Genomic DNA, 21,869 nt, shown 5'->3' on the forward strand with positions numbered 1-21,869 from the left:
CAAATGTTTATTGAACACCCACCACATGCTAACATTGCTTTAAGCTCTAGGGATACTGCCAGGAAGAGTCGGACAAGGTTTGGGCACTGAAGGAGTGTGAACTTTAGTAGGAAGAGAGACAGTGAACAAGGGAAGAAATAGTTTCAGAGTACATCAATGTTTTTGGTTGCTCAGTCATGTCCAACTCTTTGCAACCCCATGGACTGTAGCCCACCAGGCCCCTCTGTCCATGGGATCTCTGCAGGCAAGAGTGGGTTGCCATTTCCTTCTCTAGCAGATCTTCCTGGCCCAGGGATCAAACCCAGGTTTCCTGCGTTGTAGGCAGATTCCTTACCGTCTGAGCCATCAGGGAAGCCAGAGTACATTTCTACTCAGTTCTTACAACCATTGGAAGCACAATGAATGCCTCATGTGTTGCTTGGCCTGGATGTCCCTTATATACCTATAGCAAACCTGAGAAATTGGGCAAAAACTGAATTATAGGCATGAAACAGTTTCATCAAATGTTCATAATTACAGAGCTGTGTAATCACTGAGATTGGTCTCCAGTTGGCTTATAAACTTAAAGTTTCTTTTTTGCAGCCTGTAACCTCAATACACACGTAAATGCTAAATATAACTGAACCCTGCAGGTGGGTATGTTTTTGGAACAAAACTAATCTCCCCTAATTTATCTGATCAGTATCATTTTTTCTTGAGGGGGAAAAAAAATACTACAGTGAGACTGACAGTCTTTCATCTTACTCAGTGAAATTACATGTTCTCTTCATCCCCATCACATACTTCTTCCTGTTAAAGGTACAGTTCCCAGCTCTTGTCTGGCTTGAGGGTAGCTTGGCTAACGTCAGAACTTTTTACAGGAACTGTGTGCTTACGTTTACATGTGTCTGTTTATGGTTATATTTGGGGATGGTGGCTTTCTGGTCCTCAGCGTTTGTCACTGGTTTGTGAGTTAGAGTAACAGATAGATCTTTGGTTTGGCTCAGCGGGGGTCTAGGCCTTCTACCATGGCGATCTGCATTCAGAGTTGGTTGGAGTGAGTGGCTTTCAAATCCCCACCCACCCCTCAGCCCCCACCCCCCGCTACCCCCAGCCTGGCACACTGTGGGGAGGAAACCCACGTGTGTTGTGGGCTGCCTTTCAGGAAGAATTGTTACTTGGTGATTCTGGGCTCCACGGTGATGTGGGTTTTTTTCACTCTTTTGAGTAGAAGTGACCCCCTCTCCCCCAACGCCCCCCTTAGTGGTGGCGATTTTACAGATTATTCCCCCCCGCCCCCCGGCACACACTTCTGGGCTCTTGATGAACCTTAGCACCCACATGCTTTAGTGTGGCGCTGCGGCAGGCTGGAGCCTCTTGAGTGTTGTATCCACCTGCAGCACTCAGTATCTTTTAAGTATGAGTCTCTGATGGCACCCACTCCAGTACTCTTGCCTGGAAAATCCCATGGACGGAGGAACCCGGTAGGCTGCAGGCCATGGGGTCGCAAAGAGTCAGACACAACTGAGCAACTTCACTTCACTTCACTTCAGATGACAGACATGATCTATCTTGTAGTCAAAACTGGTGAAGTCATAATATTTTTGCAGTCAGTGGTGGAAGCTGAGTCACAATGAGTGTGATTCAGGCCTTGATTTCTTACCCAGGGTAATTTTGAGAGGTGTGAAGTCAAGAAAAGACCCACAGTTGTCACTGCCCCCTGTAGGAAAAGCCCCAAGTGGCTGAGCTTCTGTAGCCAAGACAGGGCTCAGGCCCTACCTGGAAACAGTCCAGTCTCCCGGCTCATATCCTTCACTGGCCTCCACCATGAATAACTCATTCAGAAAATGCTGTCGGTCCTTTGCCCGCCTTTCAGAGTCTGTCTTATTTTTTTATCTTGGTCCTGTTAGCCATGTTTGTAGAAAGGGGGGTGGGGAAAAGGTAACTTTGTTTTCTAAAATTAACACCCATAACCCATATAACTAAGAGACTTGGGAGTTATTATGTCTTAGTTTGGAAATGAGGAAGTCATACCTTTCAGAATAAGTCATCAGGGAAATGACCTTTTATGAAATCCAGGAGATACTTGAAAGAAATTCAGATAAAAATGGTTGCCTTAGACACTGAGAGCTTTTGTGATTTTGAACTATTAGGAATAAAAGGCTGAGAAGTGCACGGCATACAGATTGGATGTGACTGGAGAGTTCTTTATAGGAGAGACGGAGGAGGGTGCATGCAGGCAAAGGTCAGTAGACCTGGGCTCCCAGGCCACAACTTTGTGCTGAATTAGAGGACTGACTTTGAGGAAGTAGCTCAACTGAGCTGGTTTCAGTTTCCGCTGAAGACTCTCAAAACTGACTTTGCAGGGTGTTGTGAGAATAAAAAGTAGCCAAGAGAGTCCAACACATAACCATGCTTGAAAGGTAGTGAGCCCTTAATAAGTGGGAGTGGCTGTTTCCATTCAGTGTTACAATTTCACCTCCAAGGTATTATTCTGAACGCTCCCAACTTTGTGCAAAATGCACTGAGACACACATAGTGAAATTGGAAACTGCAAAGAAAACTAACCAAAGGAATTGAAAAGGAGACCTATAAGAAAAACCAAGTTTGAAAGAAGCCTTACAGCGAAGAAGGGAAGGCTGGAGAGCAACTGAATGACTGTCTTCAAGATGTTGGAGGCATCGTTATGTGGAAACTTCCAGCTGTTCTCTGTCTCCACCGAAGTGGACAGAACCAGGGCAGGTGGGACAGGCCAGAGCCAAAGAAAGAGCCGGGGAAGCAGTAGAAATGGCAAAATTGTATAAGTCAGGAACAAACACAGAGCAATGGAGGGGGATGCAAGTCTCAAAGAACGTGCCAGAAAAGTTCACATCAACACTTCCCCATGACCTCCTGAGGTGTTGGGTGTGGGGGCCGGTCTCCTGGCTTCAGCCTGGAGCCCTATCTCTTGCCATGGGCGCCAGCCTGCTCATGTCTACACGTCCAGGGTGGCTGGACTGAACAGCTGGCACTTGGCTTGGAGCAGTGTCTGAACCAGGGTCCATCTTGCCTTCTCACGATGCAGCTGTCTGGAGGCATCTTCTGTTGTCACGATGGGGAGGAGGGGGCACTACTGGCTTCAGTGGGCAGGGCCCTGGGGTGCTGATATACATCTTACAATGCATAGGAAACCTCCCAGAGGAAAGAATTATCTGACATCAAAACATCAGTAGCGTTGTGATTGAGAAGTCCTGGGTTAGAGGCATAGAATGACCGTCGTAGCCCTGGCTTCCTTCAGGCTTATTGGTTTACATCAGAGCATTTTTTTCTCCTCCCATTTACACAAAACCATGGAACTAACTGAATGGTTAGAAGACTGTTACAACATTTGCTATTCTAAGAAAATGTGTGGATTCCATTATAATCATGTGTTTCTTAGCTGCCTGTGACTTTGGTTTAAAAATATTTATATTTCTAAATAAGCGACTGACTCTTTGTATAGGGAAAATAACATATGCATTAGAGCTCCCGGGAGTATGGTGCAGACACCAACCTTCCATGCTTCCTCTGCCCACATTCTCGCTGGCCAATTAATTGCTGCATTCAGGGACTCCCAAGGCAGGGACTGCCCTGCAATGAGCATGTGCTGGTTAAGAGGCAGGCAGGCCTTCGTGGGAGAAACTCTCCAAAGGGCAGACACAGGCCAGCCCAAGAGGGAGGGCTCCCAGAGTGAGCGACTTCAGCACACAGCATCCTGATGCTCTATGAATGTTGCTCCTGGTGACCGAGGATATAGCGCGCCTTCCTGACTTAATAATACATTGCTGTTTCTAAATAATATAAGTGTATGTTGTGTGCGTCCATTTGTAAACTTTCAGAGTCTTCTGAAATCCAGACACAGCATGAAAACACATGCTATATTTGATCCTTGCATAAATAGCACAGATTTTAATTTTATCCCAGTTATGGATATCTGGCGCGTGTGCCGATACTCTGGGCAGACTGGTGTGAAATTTAATTTGAGCAGTTAAACACAAGGGTGAGAGAGTACAAAATAAACAAGCACACACACACACTTCCAGCCTTACAGCATTTGGTACGTTAACGGGAAAAGCACCCAAATCCTCTCTCTTTTATTTTCTCCCTTGGTGACAATCACGTTACAGATTTGTCTGAAAAGGCACAAACCCTCCACATCTCCCACGCCACCCCCACCCCACCTCTCCCGGAAGATTGCCTGTAGACATTTCATCTGCGGGAGCTCTTCCCGAGCTGGGGTTGGAGTTTCAGTGAATGAAAGTGTCCAGGATTCTTTGTTTTCAGATTTGATCTTTGAGATTCTTTTGGTTTCAAGAAAAGGCAAACAGTCTCCTTGAGAACGTCTTGGAAGGAGAAACAGGAATGGAATTGGAAATGATGGGAGAGAACCGATTTGCAGTTCGGTAGACAGACATGGGTGGGGTCCCAGTTTAGGCAGAGTCTGTGACCTTTGGAGATGGACTTGAAAGCTCAGTTCCTTGTTTTACTACTTTGTAGAAATGGGACTAACTTCGGCCTAACAGTTTCCAGGGAGGTATACAGTGGTGGCACATAAGTGCTCCAAAAATGTCATTTTCCTTACCCCTTATGGACATCTTGTTTGTGTTGTTGTTTAGTTGCTAAGTCATGTCCAACTCTTTTATGACCCCACAGACTGTATTTAACCCTCCAGGAACGTCTGTCCATGGCATTTCCCAGGCAAGGACGCTGGAGTGGTTAAGGACATCTATGTAAGCCTGAATGCCACTTGCTGGGGAAGTAAGATAATTGCTGTTGATAATCATTCATGTTGGTGAAACTTCTATTCTTGGCTCCTCCTTTAATCACCTCCATTCAGAAATCCACAGCACCTTTCAGCCCGCCCACTCCTATTTATAGGTCATTCTGGATATCAAGTACACAGAGCTTTTGGCCTTAGAAACACCCACGTGTCCCAGTGGACTGTTGACTTGGGGGGCGGGAGGAGGGGCAGTGGCATGTGTACACGGTTCACAGACCGGCAGCCATGAGAAGTTTCAGCAGTGGAGGGGCAAATTTTCCCTTATACTCCCCAGAAAGACCGTCTGCTTTCCATCAGTAAAAGTTCCCATCTTTGTATTCAATTTGTTTCCACAGAAGAGCGGGTTGTCCCCATTGAAGTGTGCCGATCCAAACTGTCCAAATACTTGCAGGGAGTAGTTTTCCGCTGTGATAAGTGTACCTTCACCTGCTCCAGTGACGAGAGCCTCCAGCAACACATAGAAAAGCACAATGAACTGAAACCTTACAAATGCCAGCTCTGCTACTATGAGACCAAGCACACGGAAGAACTGGACAGCCACCTTCGGGATGAGCATAAGGTAGGGGCCTGGCCTCCCTGCTCCCACCCTCGGCACGGCGTTGGGAGGGGCCGGGCCGAATCTAGCTATGCCGCTCTGTGCAGGACAGACGCACGTGCTAAAATAATGTTTAAAGTGAGGTTCAGTTTATTCCATTATCAATGAACTGTAAGGTCATTTTAGAAAATTGGAACACAGATGAGGGAAAGAAAACCATCCATAATGCCACCCCCCACATCTAACTGCTTAATGCTTTTGGTCTCTTCTGTACCCACTTCCTTTTGTTTTATTTCATTCTGAGTATATGCGATCCCTTCTATGAAAGAGTGTATCTTCCCTTTCTTGTTTTCGTCTTACCCTAACTAGAGTACTTTACCATATTATTTTAAGTGTATTATCACAAAGCTTGATAATTTTTTTCTGTAAAGGGCTGGGTAGTAAATATTTTAGGCTTTGCGGGCCAGATGGTCTCAGTGGCAACAATTCAACTCTGCCCTTGTAGCAAGAAAGGAGTCCTAGAGAAGACATCAATGAATGGGCATGGCTGTGTTTAAAAAAAAAAAAAACTATTTACAAAATTAGGCAACGGGCTGTGGACCCGTAGTTACTGGCCCCCTCTTCTCTCTGATGGCTCTGCCAGCAAGAGTCTCAGTCATGTAAGTTGTTTCCCAATATATTGCTGACTACAGACATTTTCCAAGGCATTACTATTCATGTCTAAGCACTATAAGGACTGTAAAATGTGTGTTATATTTGCGGGATGGAACGAATTGGTACAGGACATAAAATACGGGGTTTATGAAAAAAATTCTCTTCCAAAAGTCTGCTGATCAGAGGGTAAGATATCCCAGGTGGCTTCCTCACTTCTCGGAGGATAGCGTAGCACGGATTAAGACCATTGTTTCTGGTTTTGTATATTGTCCAGAGTTCGGGGAGTGTGTGTGTGGAGGGGGGCAGGGGGAATGATTAGTATTTGTTTCATGAAAAGAGCCTGTTGAAATGTTTTGAAATTAACCAACAAATCCCAAACATCTAGTGAGTGTTTACTTAAGGCACAATGAGAAGCACTTTGGTATTGTTTCCTTTTTCTTGCTGTGTGCTGTCAGTGGAAATACAGTTCCTCTTTTCTGCACTTAGAAACCCCAAGTTAGAAAGATTCCTGTCTGAGTCATCTACACACAAGGGTTAGAATTTTTCTATAGGGTGTTGAGAGAAGGCTGAGCTTTATCACCCACCTACCATTTAATGGCATTATTCCTAACTTCTCTACTTTGGAATGCATTCATTTTCTAATGTGTCTCCGCAAAATGAGAGCAGAGAAAAGCCTGAATTACCTCACTTAAAAGCTTTTAATACCAGAAAAAAAAACACCAAATTTTAATGCCCTTTCATATTCAAACTTCCTTGGCATTTCTGCCCCCACACTGAAAGGAAAGTCACTCATCTATGTCAAGCTAAGCTGTTTACATTCATGTGCTTGTGTCTTATTTGTGTTACCACCTCAGGTCTTTTTATTATAATGTTGAAGCCATCAGACTAGTATTTTGGGACAGAGCAAACCTGGAAGATAGATTCTTCCCCAGTGGCTGCATAGTAGCTGTGAGTCACTGGGGAACTCCAGACAAGACTAGAAACCATACCAGATACGGAAGCGGGCGGGAATGTGCGGGCTTTAGAATAAGCATCAGGCAAATGGGTTACTCAGGAAGCTAGGAGCCCAGTTAAGAACTTCTGGAGCCAAACAGACCTAGGATTGAATTCTGTCTTCACCACTTAACTATAACTGCTTCAGCAAGTTACTTCAATTTCTGTATCTGTTTCCTGATCTGTAAATGGGAATTGCATATCCTTAAATACTTTACTCAGAAATTTTGTAAGATTAAACGAAGTCCTGGTATCTCCCACACTTTGAGAACCATGTCTCAGTCTGTCTGTGAGTTGGTTAGAGCTCAGGGTTAACAACCACCCATCAGAAAGGCAGTTATGGTTCCTAAAGACCTAAAATAGACTATAAAATCACTGACTATACTCTGCACTTTAGACATGGGCTTTGATATGTTGTATTTTCACTATGCTGTGCTTGGTTCTTTAATCTTACTCTCTCATGGTTGACCAGCTTATTAAGTCCAATGAGCACCTAATTGAGGCTAAAGAATCGCCACTCTCAGCATGCCTAATGATCTTCATCTTTGTCTCAGTTGTTGTTAAATATATGAGACTTGTGCCTATTAATGATTCCTTCTTTTCTAAATGACGAATACAAAATGCAGTTTGAATTTTTGAAATAATTACCCAAACACTGTTTTATAAACAAAGACAGCTGCTGAAAGTGAATTTTTGATTGACAGTAACATTATGCATTAATTAAAAATGGTCATTCCTTGGTGTAAAGGATATACAGAAGTCTGATTTCAGCATTCCTGAAAAGGCTATAAGAGTGTCAATATACAGTGTACTAAAGAGAAGTTTGCTAATGATTGAGATACAAAAGTCAAGAACCATAAGGTAAGGATGAGAAATTGAAGCCAAAGAATTGGAAAGGAAGAAATAAAACTGTTTTTGTTCATAGATAATGTGATCTTTGTAGGTAGAAAATCCTAAGTAGTCCATTTAAAGAGATATTGGAATATTCATGAGTTTATCAGAATTGCAGGATACGATCAATAATAAATTTCTATACACTAGTAATGAACAATCTGAAAATGAAATTTTAATATCAATTTCATTTATAATGTCAAAAAGAATAAAATGCTTAAGAATAAACAAAACTGTGAAAGCTGTATGCTGAAAACTACAAATGCTATTGAGAAAAGAATTAAATTAATGTAATATATACCGTACTCATGGATTAGAAGACTCACTATTGGTAATGCTTCCCAAACTGATCTACAGATTCAGTGTAATCTATCAGAATCTCAGTAGGCTTTTTTCTTTGGTAGAAATTGATAAACTCACACAAAAGTGTATATAGAAATGCAAAGGATCTAGAATAGCATAAGCAGTATGAAAAAAGAACAAAATTGGAAGACTCATCCTTCCTGATTGCAACTTTTACTGTGATCAGTGGTGCAGAAGAAAAAATTCAGAAATAAATCCTGATATATGTGGACAGTTGATGTTTATCAGAGGTCCCAAGGTAATAAGGAAACAATAGTTTTTCAACAAGTAGTGTTGTTACAGTTGGATTTCCATGTGGAAAATAGAGATTGTTGACCCTTATGTCACTCAATGGACATGAATTTGAGCAAACTTCAGGGGATAATGAAGGGCAGGGAAGCTTGGTGTGCTGTAGTCCATGGGGTCGCAAAGCATCATACACCACTTAGCAACTGAACAAGAAACACAATGTCACTCAAATTTCTCTTGGGAAAAAATTCTTAGATATAATAGCTGTGATCATTAAAAAAAATCAATAAATCAGGTGTCATCAAAATTAAATTGTTGCTCTTCAGAAGACTTCATTAAGCAAATGAAAAGGCAAGCAACAGATTGGAGGTAAATATTTGCAAAATAACTGTCTAACAAAAGACTTCAACCAAAACATATAAAGAACTTTTGCAGCTCAGTAATAAGAAGAGTAACAGTTCAATTAAAAATGAGAAAAAGTTCTGAATAGGCACTTTATGCAGGAGGATATGCAAATGAGCTCATGAAAAGATGCTTAATAAGACTCACCATTAGTAAGACCCGTCCCCTAGAATGGCTAAAACCAAGAAGACCACCAGCACCAAGTGTTGATGAGGATGTGAAGAAACTGGAAATCTCACATGTGGCTGAATGGAATGTCATCTGGCACATCTGCTTTGGAGCATTTTGTCAATTTGTTTAAAAGTGAAACCCACGCTTTACCATCTGATCCCGCAAGTCTGCTGTCACCTAAAGTGGCTGCATAAACAAAATGTGCTCTATCCAGACAGTGGAATGCTACTGATCAGTAAAAGAAATGAGCTACTGATACGTGTACCAGTGTGGCTAAATCTCAGAATCATCATGTTAAATGGACAAAGTGAGTCATTCAGTCGTGTCTGACTCTTTGCGACCCCCATGAACTGTAGCCTGCCAGGCTCCTCTGTCCATGGGATTTTCCAGGCCAGAATACTGGCGGGGGTAGCAGTTCCCTTCTCCAGGGGATCTTCCCAACCCAGGGAAGGAACCCAGGTCTCCCACATTGCAGGCAGATTCTTTACCATCTGAGCCACCAGGGAAGCCCAAAGCCAGACACAAAATACTAGATGTGCGATTTCTATAAAAGGCGGAATTAAGGAGACAAAGCAGATCAGAGCTGTTTGGGACTGGAGGTTTGGAGCAGAGATCGATGGCAGACGGTATGAAGGTGCTTCTTAGAGTAATAAAAGATGGTGCAGGGTTGTACCAGTGCATACATTTACTAAAACTCATTGAAATGTTCATTTGAAATAGGTTAATTTTATGGTAATTATACCTCAGTACCTAAAAGATGCAAGTTCCCCATGAGCTGACACATGGTCAGCCTTCAGTACATGTTAATTTTCTGCAGTCTTCTTACAAGGTGGATCTTGAGAACAGATAGATCTATAAAGATGCAGAGATCCAGATGAATGTGTATATTGTCAAAAATAAAATGTGCAAAAGACGTAGCTGCTGCTGCTGCTAAGTCACTTCAGTCATGTCCAACTCTGTGCGACCCCATAGACGGCAGCCCACCAGGCTCCCCCGTCCCTGGGATTCTCCAGGCAAGAACACTGGAGTGGGTTGCCATTTCCTTCTCCAGTGCATGAAAGTGAAAAGTGAAAGTGAAGTCGCTCAGTCATGTCCGACTCTAGCGACCCCATGGACTGCAGCCTGCCAGGCTCCTCCATCCATGGGATTTTCCAGGCAAGAGTACTGGAGTGGGGTGCCATAAGACGTAGCAATTGGTTCTAAACTGAGGTTTACTTGCTTTTCTAGTAAAATGATGTGTTGAGTGTGTTGCTCATTACATTCTTCCACGAGTAGCTTTAGGTGATTTTGTGTGGTGGAGAGAATATATACAAGAAACTAAAAGACACTATGGGATGTATTTTCAGTCACAGGAGTTCATTAAACAGAACTGGACATTCAAAACTGGACTCCTGAATTCTGCCTGCAAAGCTTGTAAACTTCAGGAATGTTTCTGAAGATGTCAGACTGTATCATTTCATGGACTGGACAGAATACTAGTTCAGCAGAAAGGATCCCTGAAATCAAATAAACCATTCCATTGAAGAAGCAAACTCTGAAGTGCCCTGGATTTACACTGCTGTGTTTATCCTCAGAACGCGAAGGTGAAATAGAAAAGGATTGACAACCAGTACTTTCATTTTTTTTCTTTTTATTTGTTTTAGCACCTTCATTTTTTAGGTGACACAGAATCTTGTCTTCCTCGATCTTTATCTTTGCACCAGTGAACAAAGAATCTTGCTTGTAATCTCTTGGAATCTAAAGTAAACAGTACAGTCTATTTAGAATTTCAGTTCTTCATCCTTCAACTCCCTTTTTTTTCCTATCTCACAAGGTCTTCTCGAAGTGGACTATTCTATCCTTTCAATCTCCCTTTATGTTCCTCCCTCTCTCACACACACACTCACACACACACACACAGAATGAAATTATATGTTAGTAATGCCATTTATTAGCAATGCTGGTGCAAGATGAAGATGTAACATTTCTAGGAACCTTGAAGTCATGAAAAAAGCCAAACCTCACACTTCTCACACTTAGAAAACCACCCATATATTTTTCTTTGAAGAAAGTTTAAGTATCTGCAGTACCTTGTTAGTGTTCTTTATGGTTCTGAAGTCTCTTTGCTAGTTTAAGGAACATAAAAATATATTATCTCTAACATGGTTTGCTCATAAAATTGTCATGTTAGCTATATTAAATTTAGAAGGATAGTCTATTCAGGCAATACACATTCACTAATTGAATTTACTTTGAAATGTTTTTAATTTTTTATACAAATGGAGCCTCAGGCGGCTGAACTCTAAGGAACTCGTATCTCTTACTTTTTGTCATTTTGAAGGAAGCAGCAGAACATTCAGCTTAGGAGGAATCGCCAATGTTTTACTTATTCCAGTAAAATTGTTTCACTCTCTGGACCAGTGAAATCTATGATGGCAAAAAAAAAAAAAAAAAAGTCGTATCAAATATTTGTTTCCAGCAAAGGAAATGAGAAGAAATAAAAGAAGAACCTTCGCCGACTCCAAATCATAAAATACACTTCAGGCCATGCTTTTTGGACTGGGTTTACTTTCTGAACTAAGTCCTAGCATCTAGCTTTATCACCTCCATGGGTTCCTGCGAGCTGAAGTCTTTCCAAAAGATTGTCATTTCATCTCTGCTCTCCCTCATGTTAGTTGCTTCTGAATTTGTCAACCATAGACCTGCTTCTTTCATGTATTTTGGAAGACAAAAAAAATCAGAGGTAGATGAGCAAAAGGTGTGGTAATTTTTCAGAGGGATGTGCCAGGCAGAACCGTAGTTGGTATTTCTCAAGTAGGTATTTGAAGATGTTCTTAACCTGTAACCTTTGGAACAGTCCACTAAAGTCTCCCGCCAGTGGGACTTCCCCTAATGGTCCAATGGTTAAGATTTGACCTTCCAATGCAAGGGGTGAGGGTTTGATCCTTGAGCTAAGATACCACATGCCTTATGACCAAAAAAGCAGAATATAAACAACAGAAACCATATTGTGACAAATTCAAGAAAGACTTTAAAAATGGGACACATCAAAAAAAAATCTTAAAAATGCATACATTTGTTGCTGTTCAGTCTCCCAGTCGTGTCTGACTCTTTGCGACCCCATGGACTGCAGCACACCAGACCTCCCTGACCCTCACCATCTCCCGAAGTTTGCCCAAGTTCTTGTCCATTGCCTCGGTGATGCCATCCAGCCATCTCATCCTCTGACGCCCTCTTCTCCTTCTGCCCTCAATCTTTCCCAGTCATCAGGGACTTTTCCAGTGAGTCAGCTGTTCTCATCAGATGACCAAAATATTGGAGCTTCAGCTTCAGTCTTCCCAATGAGTATTCAGGGTTCATTTCCTTTAATATTGACTGGTTTGATCTCCTTGCTGTCCAAGGGACTCTGAGGAGTCTTTCCCAGCAACACAGTTCAAAGGGAATGGCAAACCACCCCAGTATACTTGCCATGAGAACCTCATTAACTGTATAAAACACAAAAAGATATGCACCGAAAGATGAGTTTCCCAGGTTGGATGGTGTCCAATATGCTATTGGGAATGAGCGGAGGACAACATACTTACGTGCATACATAAAAAATAAAGTATCCAGCCAAAATGAATGGCCTCTGCTTCCAAACTTGCGTAGAACTTTCCTTCTTCCTCTATTCAGGCACGTGTTCATGCAGCCTCAGCTTGTACTTAACTCTTAACAAGATTCTGTCTTGCCACTGGGTGCAACATTCTTAAAATGGAAACCACAGTATTTACCTCTCTTTCCTTCTCAAATCTCACCATGGTGCCCTGTGTATAATTAAGTCTCCAGTAGTTGGTTGCTAAATAAATCAATAAGTGAAATCACTTTTCAGATGAGAAATTTTAAGTATCCTGTTTGTCCAAATAACCAGAACATGGCAGCAGCAGCACCTTGGCCTCTGGATTTCGAGTTCTGGAGATTGGCAGCAGCTCAGTTGGCCGACAACAAAGTTCTTTGACTTTAATGATGCCTTTCACGTGGCTTTCTTGAGTGCTTGTGACTGGGGTTGTGCTGAGATTCTTGAAATGATTGATTTGGTCTGGACTTTTGCTAAGTCAGGTCTGGCAACAGCGTGTTTTCTGTTCTAACTCAGTGATCGCAAAAGAAAGTAGGTACTCTCCTTGACTTCTGTGCCGCATACCCTTTACCAGCCTTTATTCTTACAGTCCTTGTCCTTAAAATGGTTTTTACTTTTGAAGAAAATATTCTTAAAAGATTCTTCCTGCTTCATCCCATCAAATTTTGGAATGAACGTTATTGTCACGGTACTTTTTTCTCCCTTCTTGTGTTCAGCCAGTGTCCCATGGATAATTTTTACATGTTTTGTAAGCAGTTTTGCATTTCAACAGATGATCTATATTCTAATGGGGAAAGCTGGCGCTGTGTCGCCTGAAGGTGTGAGTTCAAACCTGGCCCATCACTTACTTGTTTTGTGTTCTGTTTTCCTCATCTGCAAATATGGAAGATAACACATAGCTTGCAGAATGATCATAAGGGTTAAGTGATATATGTAAAAATGACTGGGTTAATTTTTAGCATATAATTATTTGGTAAGCATTAGAACAAAATCTTTTAGAAAAATGTCCAATTTTATTAGCAAGCAAATTTATACCTTGGCATACAATATTATGAAGTCCTTTATACTTTATGATTGCCTATGGGTTTTTATGTTACTGGTAAATTCAGATAACATGTGTTATGTGTCAACTAGATGACTGGCCTTATACTCTGCACTGAGCCTGTAAAACTAAATAAGAAATGGTCGCTACCCTGGAAGAGTTTATAAGCAAGCAGGTGAGATGAGCTTAAACAAAGAGTCACAACCAGCATGGTAAGTACTGGATAAAGGTATCTATCAAATAGGAGGGCAGCATAGTTGCATAGCAAGTGTGGTGTCATGGCTCATCTTTCATAGAACCTTAATACACTGTGCTGCACGTCTTTCCTAGAAGCTTTTCCAAGAGCTTTGATTGAAAGGCTCGTTGAGAATTCACGACTTTTACCTGCATCTTTGACCATCTCCCTGTAAAATTCATAGAGACAGCACTTTGCTGAACCTTTGTCCCACCGGTTCCTTTCCCTCATTCCCATTCTGACTTTCAGAGACAGGCAAAGAAGATCCACTGGGGAAACCACCTGAAGGCCTGAGTCAGGGGTGGGCAGACACTGGCCTATGGACCAGATTGGAACCACTGCCTATTTATATGGTCTGACAGCCAAGAATGGTTTTCACATTTTTTAATCAGATCAGATCAGTTGCTCAGTCATGTCCGACTCTGCGACCCCATGAATCTCAGCACGCCAGGCCTCCCTGTCCATCACCAACTCCCGGAGTACACTTAGACTTACGTCCATCAAGTCAGTGATGCCATCCAGCCATCTCATCCTCTGTCATCCCCTTCTCCTCCTGCCCCCAATCCCTCCCAGCATCAGAGTCTTTTCCAATGAGTCAACTCTTCGCATGAGGTGGCCAAAGTACTGGAGTTTCAACTTTAGCATCATTCCTTCCAAAGAAATCCCAGGGCTGATCTCCTTCAGAATGGACTGGTTGGATCTCCTTGCAGTCCAAGGGACTCTCAAGAGTCTTCTCCAACACCACAGTTCAAAAGCATCAATTCTTCGGCACTCAGCCTTCTTCACAGTCCAGCTCTCACATCCATACATGACCACAGGAAAAACCATAGCCTTGACTAGATGAACCTTTTTTGGCAAAGTGATGTCTCTGCTTTTGAATATGCTATCTAGGTTGGTCATAACTTTCCTTCCAAGGAGTAAGCGTCTTTTAATTTCATGGCTGCAGTCACCATCTGTAGTGATTTTGGAGCCCAGAAAAATAAAGTCTGACACTGTTTCCCCATCTATTTCCCATGAAGTGGTGGGACCGGATGCCATGATCTTCGTTTTCTGAATGTCGAGCTTTAAGCCAACTTTTTCATTCTCCACTTTCACTTTCATCAAGAGGCTTTTGAGTTCCTCTTCACTTTCTGCCATAAGGGTGGTGTCATCTGCATATCTGAGGTTACTGATATTTCTCCCGGCAATCTTGATTCCAGCTTGTGTTTCTTCCAGTCCAGCGTTTCTCATGATGTACTCTGCATATAAGTTAAATCAACAGGGTGACAATATACAGCCTTGACGAACTCCTTTTCCTATTTGGAACCAGTCTGTTGTTCCATGGTTGACAAAAATCAAAAGAGTAATATTTCGTGACATGTGAAATTACATGAAATTCAAATTTCAGTGTCCCTAAATACAGTTTTCTTGGAACACAGTCACGTTCATCCATTTCTGTACTGTCTGTGACTGCTTTCAAGATAGAGGATAATTGAGTAGTTGTGACAGACTATGTGGTCCAGAAAGCCTAGGAAAACTTGCTCAACTGGCCTTTCACAGGAAAAGTTTGCTGGCCTGGGCCATCAGTCCTTTTACATCTTTGTAACTACGTATTCTCAGTTTGTGACTGAGATGGGCATTTCTGATGTAGGAGGCAGTTTTTCCATGTTCTCTGCTGTCACTTCTTCTAGAAGTAAAAAGTTCACTTGGCCTTTCTCCGTAACAGAAGCATGCACTGGTAGGTGATGTGCACACCCCGATCGGGTGTCTCTTTTTGAATGTACAAGTGTTAAGTCGCTAGGAGGGGGCCTCTGGAAAGGTTAAGTAGATTTTTCTTCATCACATCTCCTCCACTTGATGTCTGCTAGGCAACCTGAAGATGAGAGCACCCAGTGTCATTCGTCCCTTTACAAGCAAGTTTTTATCAGTCTTTCCTGTAAAACTGGTTTGTCCCCCAGGACAGTATGAAAATGCATGTGCAACTTGGTTATATTTGTAAACCACATAACACTCCTCTCCTCTTAGAAGTAAGAACTCTAATAATTCTTAGAAGAATTATTAGAAGTAAGAATTAGTATGGAAATTCTTTCCTCTGCTAAGGACAGATCAAAACCATTTGCTGACTGGCTAAAAAGCAGCTAACAAAAAGACAAAGGTAGTGCTGCAGCTTGAGCATCCAGCGTGAGCGTGGAAGGGTTTGCAGTGTCCCCACTTCAGTGTGAAGGGAAACAGGTTTTGCTGCTCACTGGCACTTCATCTCAATTCCTTACTAGACAAGTTTCCACACAGTTCTCAGTGAGTAGCCCTCACAGGTGACTTTGGGTTCATGGACATTCACAAATAACTTTCACAGGATATGAGGATCTACATGTAATGTTACTGTCTTGAGTGATTATGTATTTGAACAGTCTACCCTTTAAAAGCGTGGATGGCTTCTTCTGCCTTCAGAAGGCTCCAGGGAGCCAGGTTCTAGAATGCATACTCAGCCTTGCTCTCTTTCTCCCTCTGTTGTGGCCCTTTTGGGAAACAAGGTGATAAACTGCTTCTCATCTCCAGAGAAAAAAAGTGAATGTCCCTCCATAGGTCTTCTGACCCATTAAGAAGTTGGTCAGATACCCACCAATTTCTGGGTCCAGAAAGTACTGATCATGTACCAGTATGAACATTTTAGAAGCCAACTTAGAAATATATTGGAACTGTAATATAAGATCTGTATATCATTTGACTTTGACACTTGATTTCATGTCTGAGAATTTAGCCTATAAAATCTAAACATGAAAGAAAGGTTTATATACTGGAAGTCTTACTACTGTGTTTTTTTTTAATTAATGTATTTTTTAAAAATTTATATTGGAGTATAGTTGAATTACAATGTTGTATTAATTTTAGGTGTACAGCAAAGTGGTTCAGATATATATATATATATATCCATTATTTTTCAGACTATTTTCCCATATAGGTTATTACAGAATATTACAGAATATCCCCTATGATATACAGTAGGTCCTTATTAGTTATCTGCTTTATATGTATAGTGTATATATGTCAATCCCAATCTCTTTATCCCTACCCGTCTTCCCCCCATAACTGTAAGTTTGTATTATACATGTATAACCCAATTTCTGTTTTGTAAATATGTTCATTTGTGCCATTTTTTTAAAGATTCCACACATAAGCGATACCATATGATAAATGTCTTTCTCTGGCTTACTTCACTGAGTGTGATAATTTGTGGGTCCATCCATGTTGTTACAAATGTCATATTCATTCATTTTTTTATGGCTAAGTAGTACATGGTGGTTTCAGAGAAGGCAATGGCACCCCACTCCAGTACTCTTGCCTGGAAAATCCCATGGATGGAGGAGCCTGGTAGGCTGCAGTCCATGGAGTCACGAAGAGCCAGACACGACTGAGCGACTTCCCTTTCACTTTTCACTTTCATGCACTGGAGAAGGAAATGGCAACCCACTCCAGTGTTCTTGCCTGGAGAGTCCCAGGGACGGGGGAGCCTGGTGGGCTGCCGTCTATGGGGTCACACAGAGTCGGACACGACTGAAGTGACTTAGTAGTAGTACATGGTGGTTTAGTTGCTAAGTCGTGTCTGACTCTTGTGACCCCGTGGACTGTATCCTGCCAGGCTCCTCTGTCCATGGGATTCTCCAGGCAAGAATACTGAAGTGGGTTGCCATTTCCTTCTCCAGGGGATCTTCCCGACCCAGGAATCGAACCTGGGTCTCCATCATTGCAGGCAAATACTTTACCAACTGAGCTATGAGGGAAGCCCAAGTGGTATATATGCACCACATATTCTGTATTCCTTTCTCTGTCAGTGGACATTTAGCCTGCTTCCACGTCTTGGTTATTGTGAACTGCACTGAACGCTGAAGGACATGTATCTTTTCAAATTATGATTTTCTTCAGATTTATGCCCAGGAGTGGGGTTGCTGAGTCATTTTTAGTTTTAAGGAACCTCTATACTGTTCTCTTCTGTTAGGTCCATACCATTTAATAGTATGAACCTAACAGAAGCAGAAGATACTAAGAAATACACAGAAGAACTGTACAAAAAGATCTTCATGACCCAGATAACCACAATGGTGTGATCACTTTCCTAGAACCAGACATCCTGGAATGCAAAGTCAAGTGGGCCTTAGGAAGCATCACTATGAACAAAGCTAGTGGAAGTGATGGAATTCCAGTTGAGCTATTTCAAATCCTAGAAGATGATGCTGTGAAAGTACTACATTAAACATGCCAGCAAATTTGGTAAACTCAGCAGTGGCCACAGGACTAGAAAAGGTCAGTTTTCATTCCAATACCAAAGAAGGGTAATGACAAAGAATGTTCAAACTATCACCCAACAATTGCACTCATCTCACATGCCAGCAAAGTAATGCTCAAAATTCTCCAAGCCAGGCTTTAACTGTACGTGAACCATGAACTTCCAAGAGTTCAAGCTGGATTTAGAAAAGACAGAGGAGCTAGAGATCAAATTGCCAACATCCATTGGATCATAGAAAAAGCAAGAGAGTTCCATAAAAACATCTGCTTTATTGACTACACCAAAGCCTTTGACTGTGTAGATCACAACAAACTGTGGAAAATTCTTCAAGAGATGGGAATACCAGACCACCTTACCTGCCTCCTGAGAAATCTGTATGCAGGTCAAGAAGCAACAGTTAGAATTGGACATGGAACAACAGACTGGTTCCAAATCGGGAAAGGAGTATGTCAAGGCTGTATATTGTCACCTTGCTTGTTTAACTTATATGCAAAGTGCATCATGTGAAATGCCAGGCTGGATGAAGCACAGGCTGGAATCAAGGTTCGGGAGAAACATCAATAACCTCAGATATGCAGATAACACCACCCTTATGGCAGAAAGTGAAAGAACTGGAGAGCCTCTTGATGAAAGTGACAGAGGAGAGCGAAAAAGATGGCTTAAAACTCAGCATTCAAAAAACTAAGATCATGGCATCTGGTTCCATCACTTCATGGCAAACAGATGGGGAAATACTGGAAATAGTGACAGACTTTATTTCCTTGGGCTCCAAAATCACTGCAGATAGTGAGTGCAGCCATGAGATTAAAAAACACTTGCTCCTTAGAAGGAAAGCTGTGATCAACCTAGACAGCATATTAAAAAGCAGAGACATTACTGTGCTGACAGAAGTCCATCTAGTCAAAGCTATAGTTTTTCCAATAGTCATGTATGGATGTGAGAATGGACTATAAAGAAAGCTGAAGAATTGATGCTTTTGAACTGTGGTGTTGGAGAAGACTCTTGAGTCCCTTGAACTACAAGGAGATCCAACCAGTCCATCCTAAAGGAAATCAGTCCTGAATATTCATTGGAAAGACTGATGCTGAAGCTGAAGCTCCAATACTTTGGCCACCTGATGCGAAGAACTGACTCATTGGCAAAGACCCTAATGCTGGGAAAGATAGAAGGCAGGAGGGGAAAGATAGAAGGCAGGAGGAGAATGGGATCACAGAAGATGAGATGGTTGGATGGCATCACCAACTCGATGGACATGAGTTTGAGCAAGCTTCAGGAGTTGGTAGTGGACAGGAGAGCCTAGTGTGCTTGCGGTTATGGGGTGGCAAAGAGTTGGACACGACTGAGCGACTGAACTGAACTGACTGATACTCTTCTCAATAGTGGTTGTACCAATTTACATTCTCACCAACAGTGTAGGAAGTTTCCCTTTTCTCCACTCCTTCTCCAGCACGTGTTGTTTATAGACATTTTTTGTGGGAGCCCGCACCATGCCGCATGTGAGATCTTAGTTTCCCAACCAGAGATCTAACCTGTGCCCCCTACTGTGGAAACTTAGGGAGTCTTAACCACCGGAATGCCAGGGAAGTCCCAACTTGTAGACTCTTTAATGATGACCATTCTGACCAGTATGAAGTGATACATAATTTTTACGATTTATATTTCTCTAATAATTAGCAATGTTGAGCGTCTAGTAATATATTTATTGGCCATATGTCTTCTTTGGAGAAATGTCTATTTAGATCTTCTGTCCATTTGGGTTTTTTGGTTTTTTTGATATTGAGCTGTATGAGCTGTTTATATATTTTAGGCATTACTCCCTCATTGGTCACATCGTTTTCAAATATTTTCTCCCATTCTGTGGGTTGTCTTTTCATTTCATTGATGATTTCCTTTGCTGTACAAAACATTTTGAGTTTCATTAGGTCCCATTTATTTTTTTTAAATTTCCCTTACTCTAGGAAATGGATAGAAAAATACTGCTGTGATTTATATCGAAGAGTATTTTGCCTATGTTTTCCTCTTAGGGTTTTATAGTATACAGTCTTATATTTAGGATTTTAATCCATTTTGAGTTTATTTTTGTGTGTGATGTTAGAGAATGTTCTGATTTCATTCTTTTACGTATAGCTGTCCAGTTTTCCCAGTACTACTTATTGAGTCAGTTCAGTTCAGTCCCTCAGTCATGTCCAATTCTTTGCGACCCCATGGACTGCAACCAGGCCTCCCTGTCCATCACCAGCTCCCAGAGCTTGCTCAAACTCACGTCCATCGAGTCGGTGAGGTCATCCAACCATCTCATCCTCTGTCATACCCTTCTGCTCCTGCCTTCTCTTTCCCAGCATCAGGGTCTTTGCCATTGAGTCAGTTCTTTGCATCAGGTGGCCAAAGTATTGGAGTTTCAGCTTCAGCATCAGTCCTTCCAACGAATATTCAGGACTGATTTCCTGTAGCATTGACTGGTTTGATCTCCTTGCAGTCCAAGGGACTTTCAAGAGTCTTCTCCAGCACCACAGTTCAAAAGCATCAATTCTTTGGCGCTCAGCTTTCTTTATAGTCCAACTCTCACATCCATATGTGACGATTGGAAAAACCATAGCTTTGACTAGATGGACCTTTGTCAGCAAAGTAATGTCTCTGATTTTAATACACTGTCTTGGTTGGTCATAGCTTTTCTTCCAAGGAGCTAGCATCTTTTAATCTTATGGCTGCACTCACCATCTGCAGTGATTTTGGAGCCCCCTCCCCCAAATAAAGACTCTTACTGTTTCCATTGTTTCCCCATCTATTTGCTATGAAGTGATGGGACCACATGCCATGAACTTAGTTTTCTGAATGTTGAGTTTTAAGCCAACTTTTTCACTCTCTTCTTTCACTTTTATCAAGAGGCTCTTTAGTTCTTTACTTTCTGTCATAAGAATGGTATCATCTGTGTATCTGAGGTTATTGATATTTCTCCTGGCAGTCTTGATTCCAGCTTCTGCTTCATCAGGCCAGCATTTCTCATGATATACTCTGCGTATAAGTTAAATAATCAGGGTGAAAATATACAACTTTGATGTACTCCTTTCCCGATTTGGAACCAGTCTGTTGTTCCATGTCCCATTCTTACTGTTGCTTCTTGACCTGCATACAGATTTCTCAGGAAGCAGGTAAATTTTCCAGTTTGTTGTGATCCACACAGTCAAAGGCTTTGGTGTAGTCAATAAAGCAGAAGTACTTGCTTTACTTCTTGCTTTTTCTTGCAGAACTCTCTTCCTTTTTCGATGATCCAACGGATGTTGGCAATTTGATCTCTGGTTATTCTGCCTTTTCTAAATCCAGCTTTAACATCTGGAAGTTCACAGTTCATGGCTTGGAGAATTTTGAGCATTACTTTGCTAGCATGTGAGATGAGTGCAATTGTTGTGTGATACTTTGAACATTCTTTGTCATAGCTTTTCTTTGGGATTAGAATGAAAACTGACCTTTTCCAGTTTTTTGGAATTTCCTCAAATTCCAAAAAAAATTTGAGTTTTCCAAATTTGCTGGCATATTGGGTGCAGCACTTTCACAGTATCATCTTATAGGATTTGAAATAGCTCAACTGGAATTCCATCACCTCCACAAGCTTTGTTCGTAGTGATGCTTCCTAAGGCCCACTTAACTTAAGATTCCAGGATGTCTGTTTCTAGGGAAGTGATCACACCATTGTGGTTATCTGGGTCATGAAGATCTTTTTGTATAGT

General features: G+C 41.8%; 1 protein-coding gene across 9 annotated transcripts in view; it reads left to right on the top strand.

Annotated features, from left to right (window-relative positions):
- Positions 1-21,869, top strand: part of ZNF462 (zinc finger protein 462) — a 187,119-nt gene that overhangs the window by 149,804 nt on the left and 15,446 nt on the right. For all 9 annotated transcript variants that reach the window (XR_002181329.2, XM_019966681.2, XM_070795233.1 and 6 more), the window contains one exon: positions 5,113-5,336. Coding sequence is in view for 8 of the 9 variants with exons in the window: in XM_019966681.2 (XP_019822240.2) it covers positions 5,113-5,336 (224 nt within the window). In the remaining variant the exon portion in view is untranslated. The remainder of the gene's footprint in view (positions 1-5,112; positions 5,337-21,869) is intronic.

Source organism: Bos indicus, chromosome 8, assembly GCF_029378745.1.
Source record: "Bos indicus isolate NIAB-ARS_2022 breed Sahiwal x Tharparkar chromosome 8, NIAB-ARS_B.indTharparkar_mat_pri_1.0, whole genome shotgun sequence".
Lineage (NCBI taxonomy): Eukaryota > Metazoa > Chordata > Mammalia > Artiodactyla > Bovidae > Bos > Bos indicus.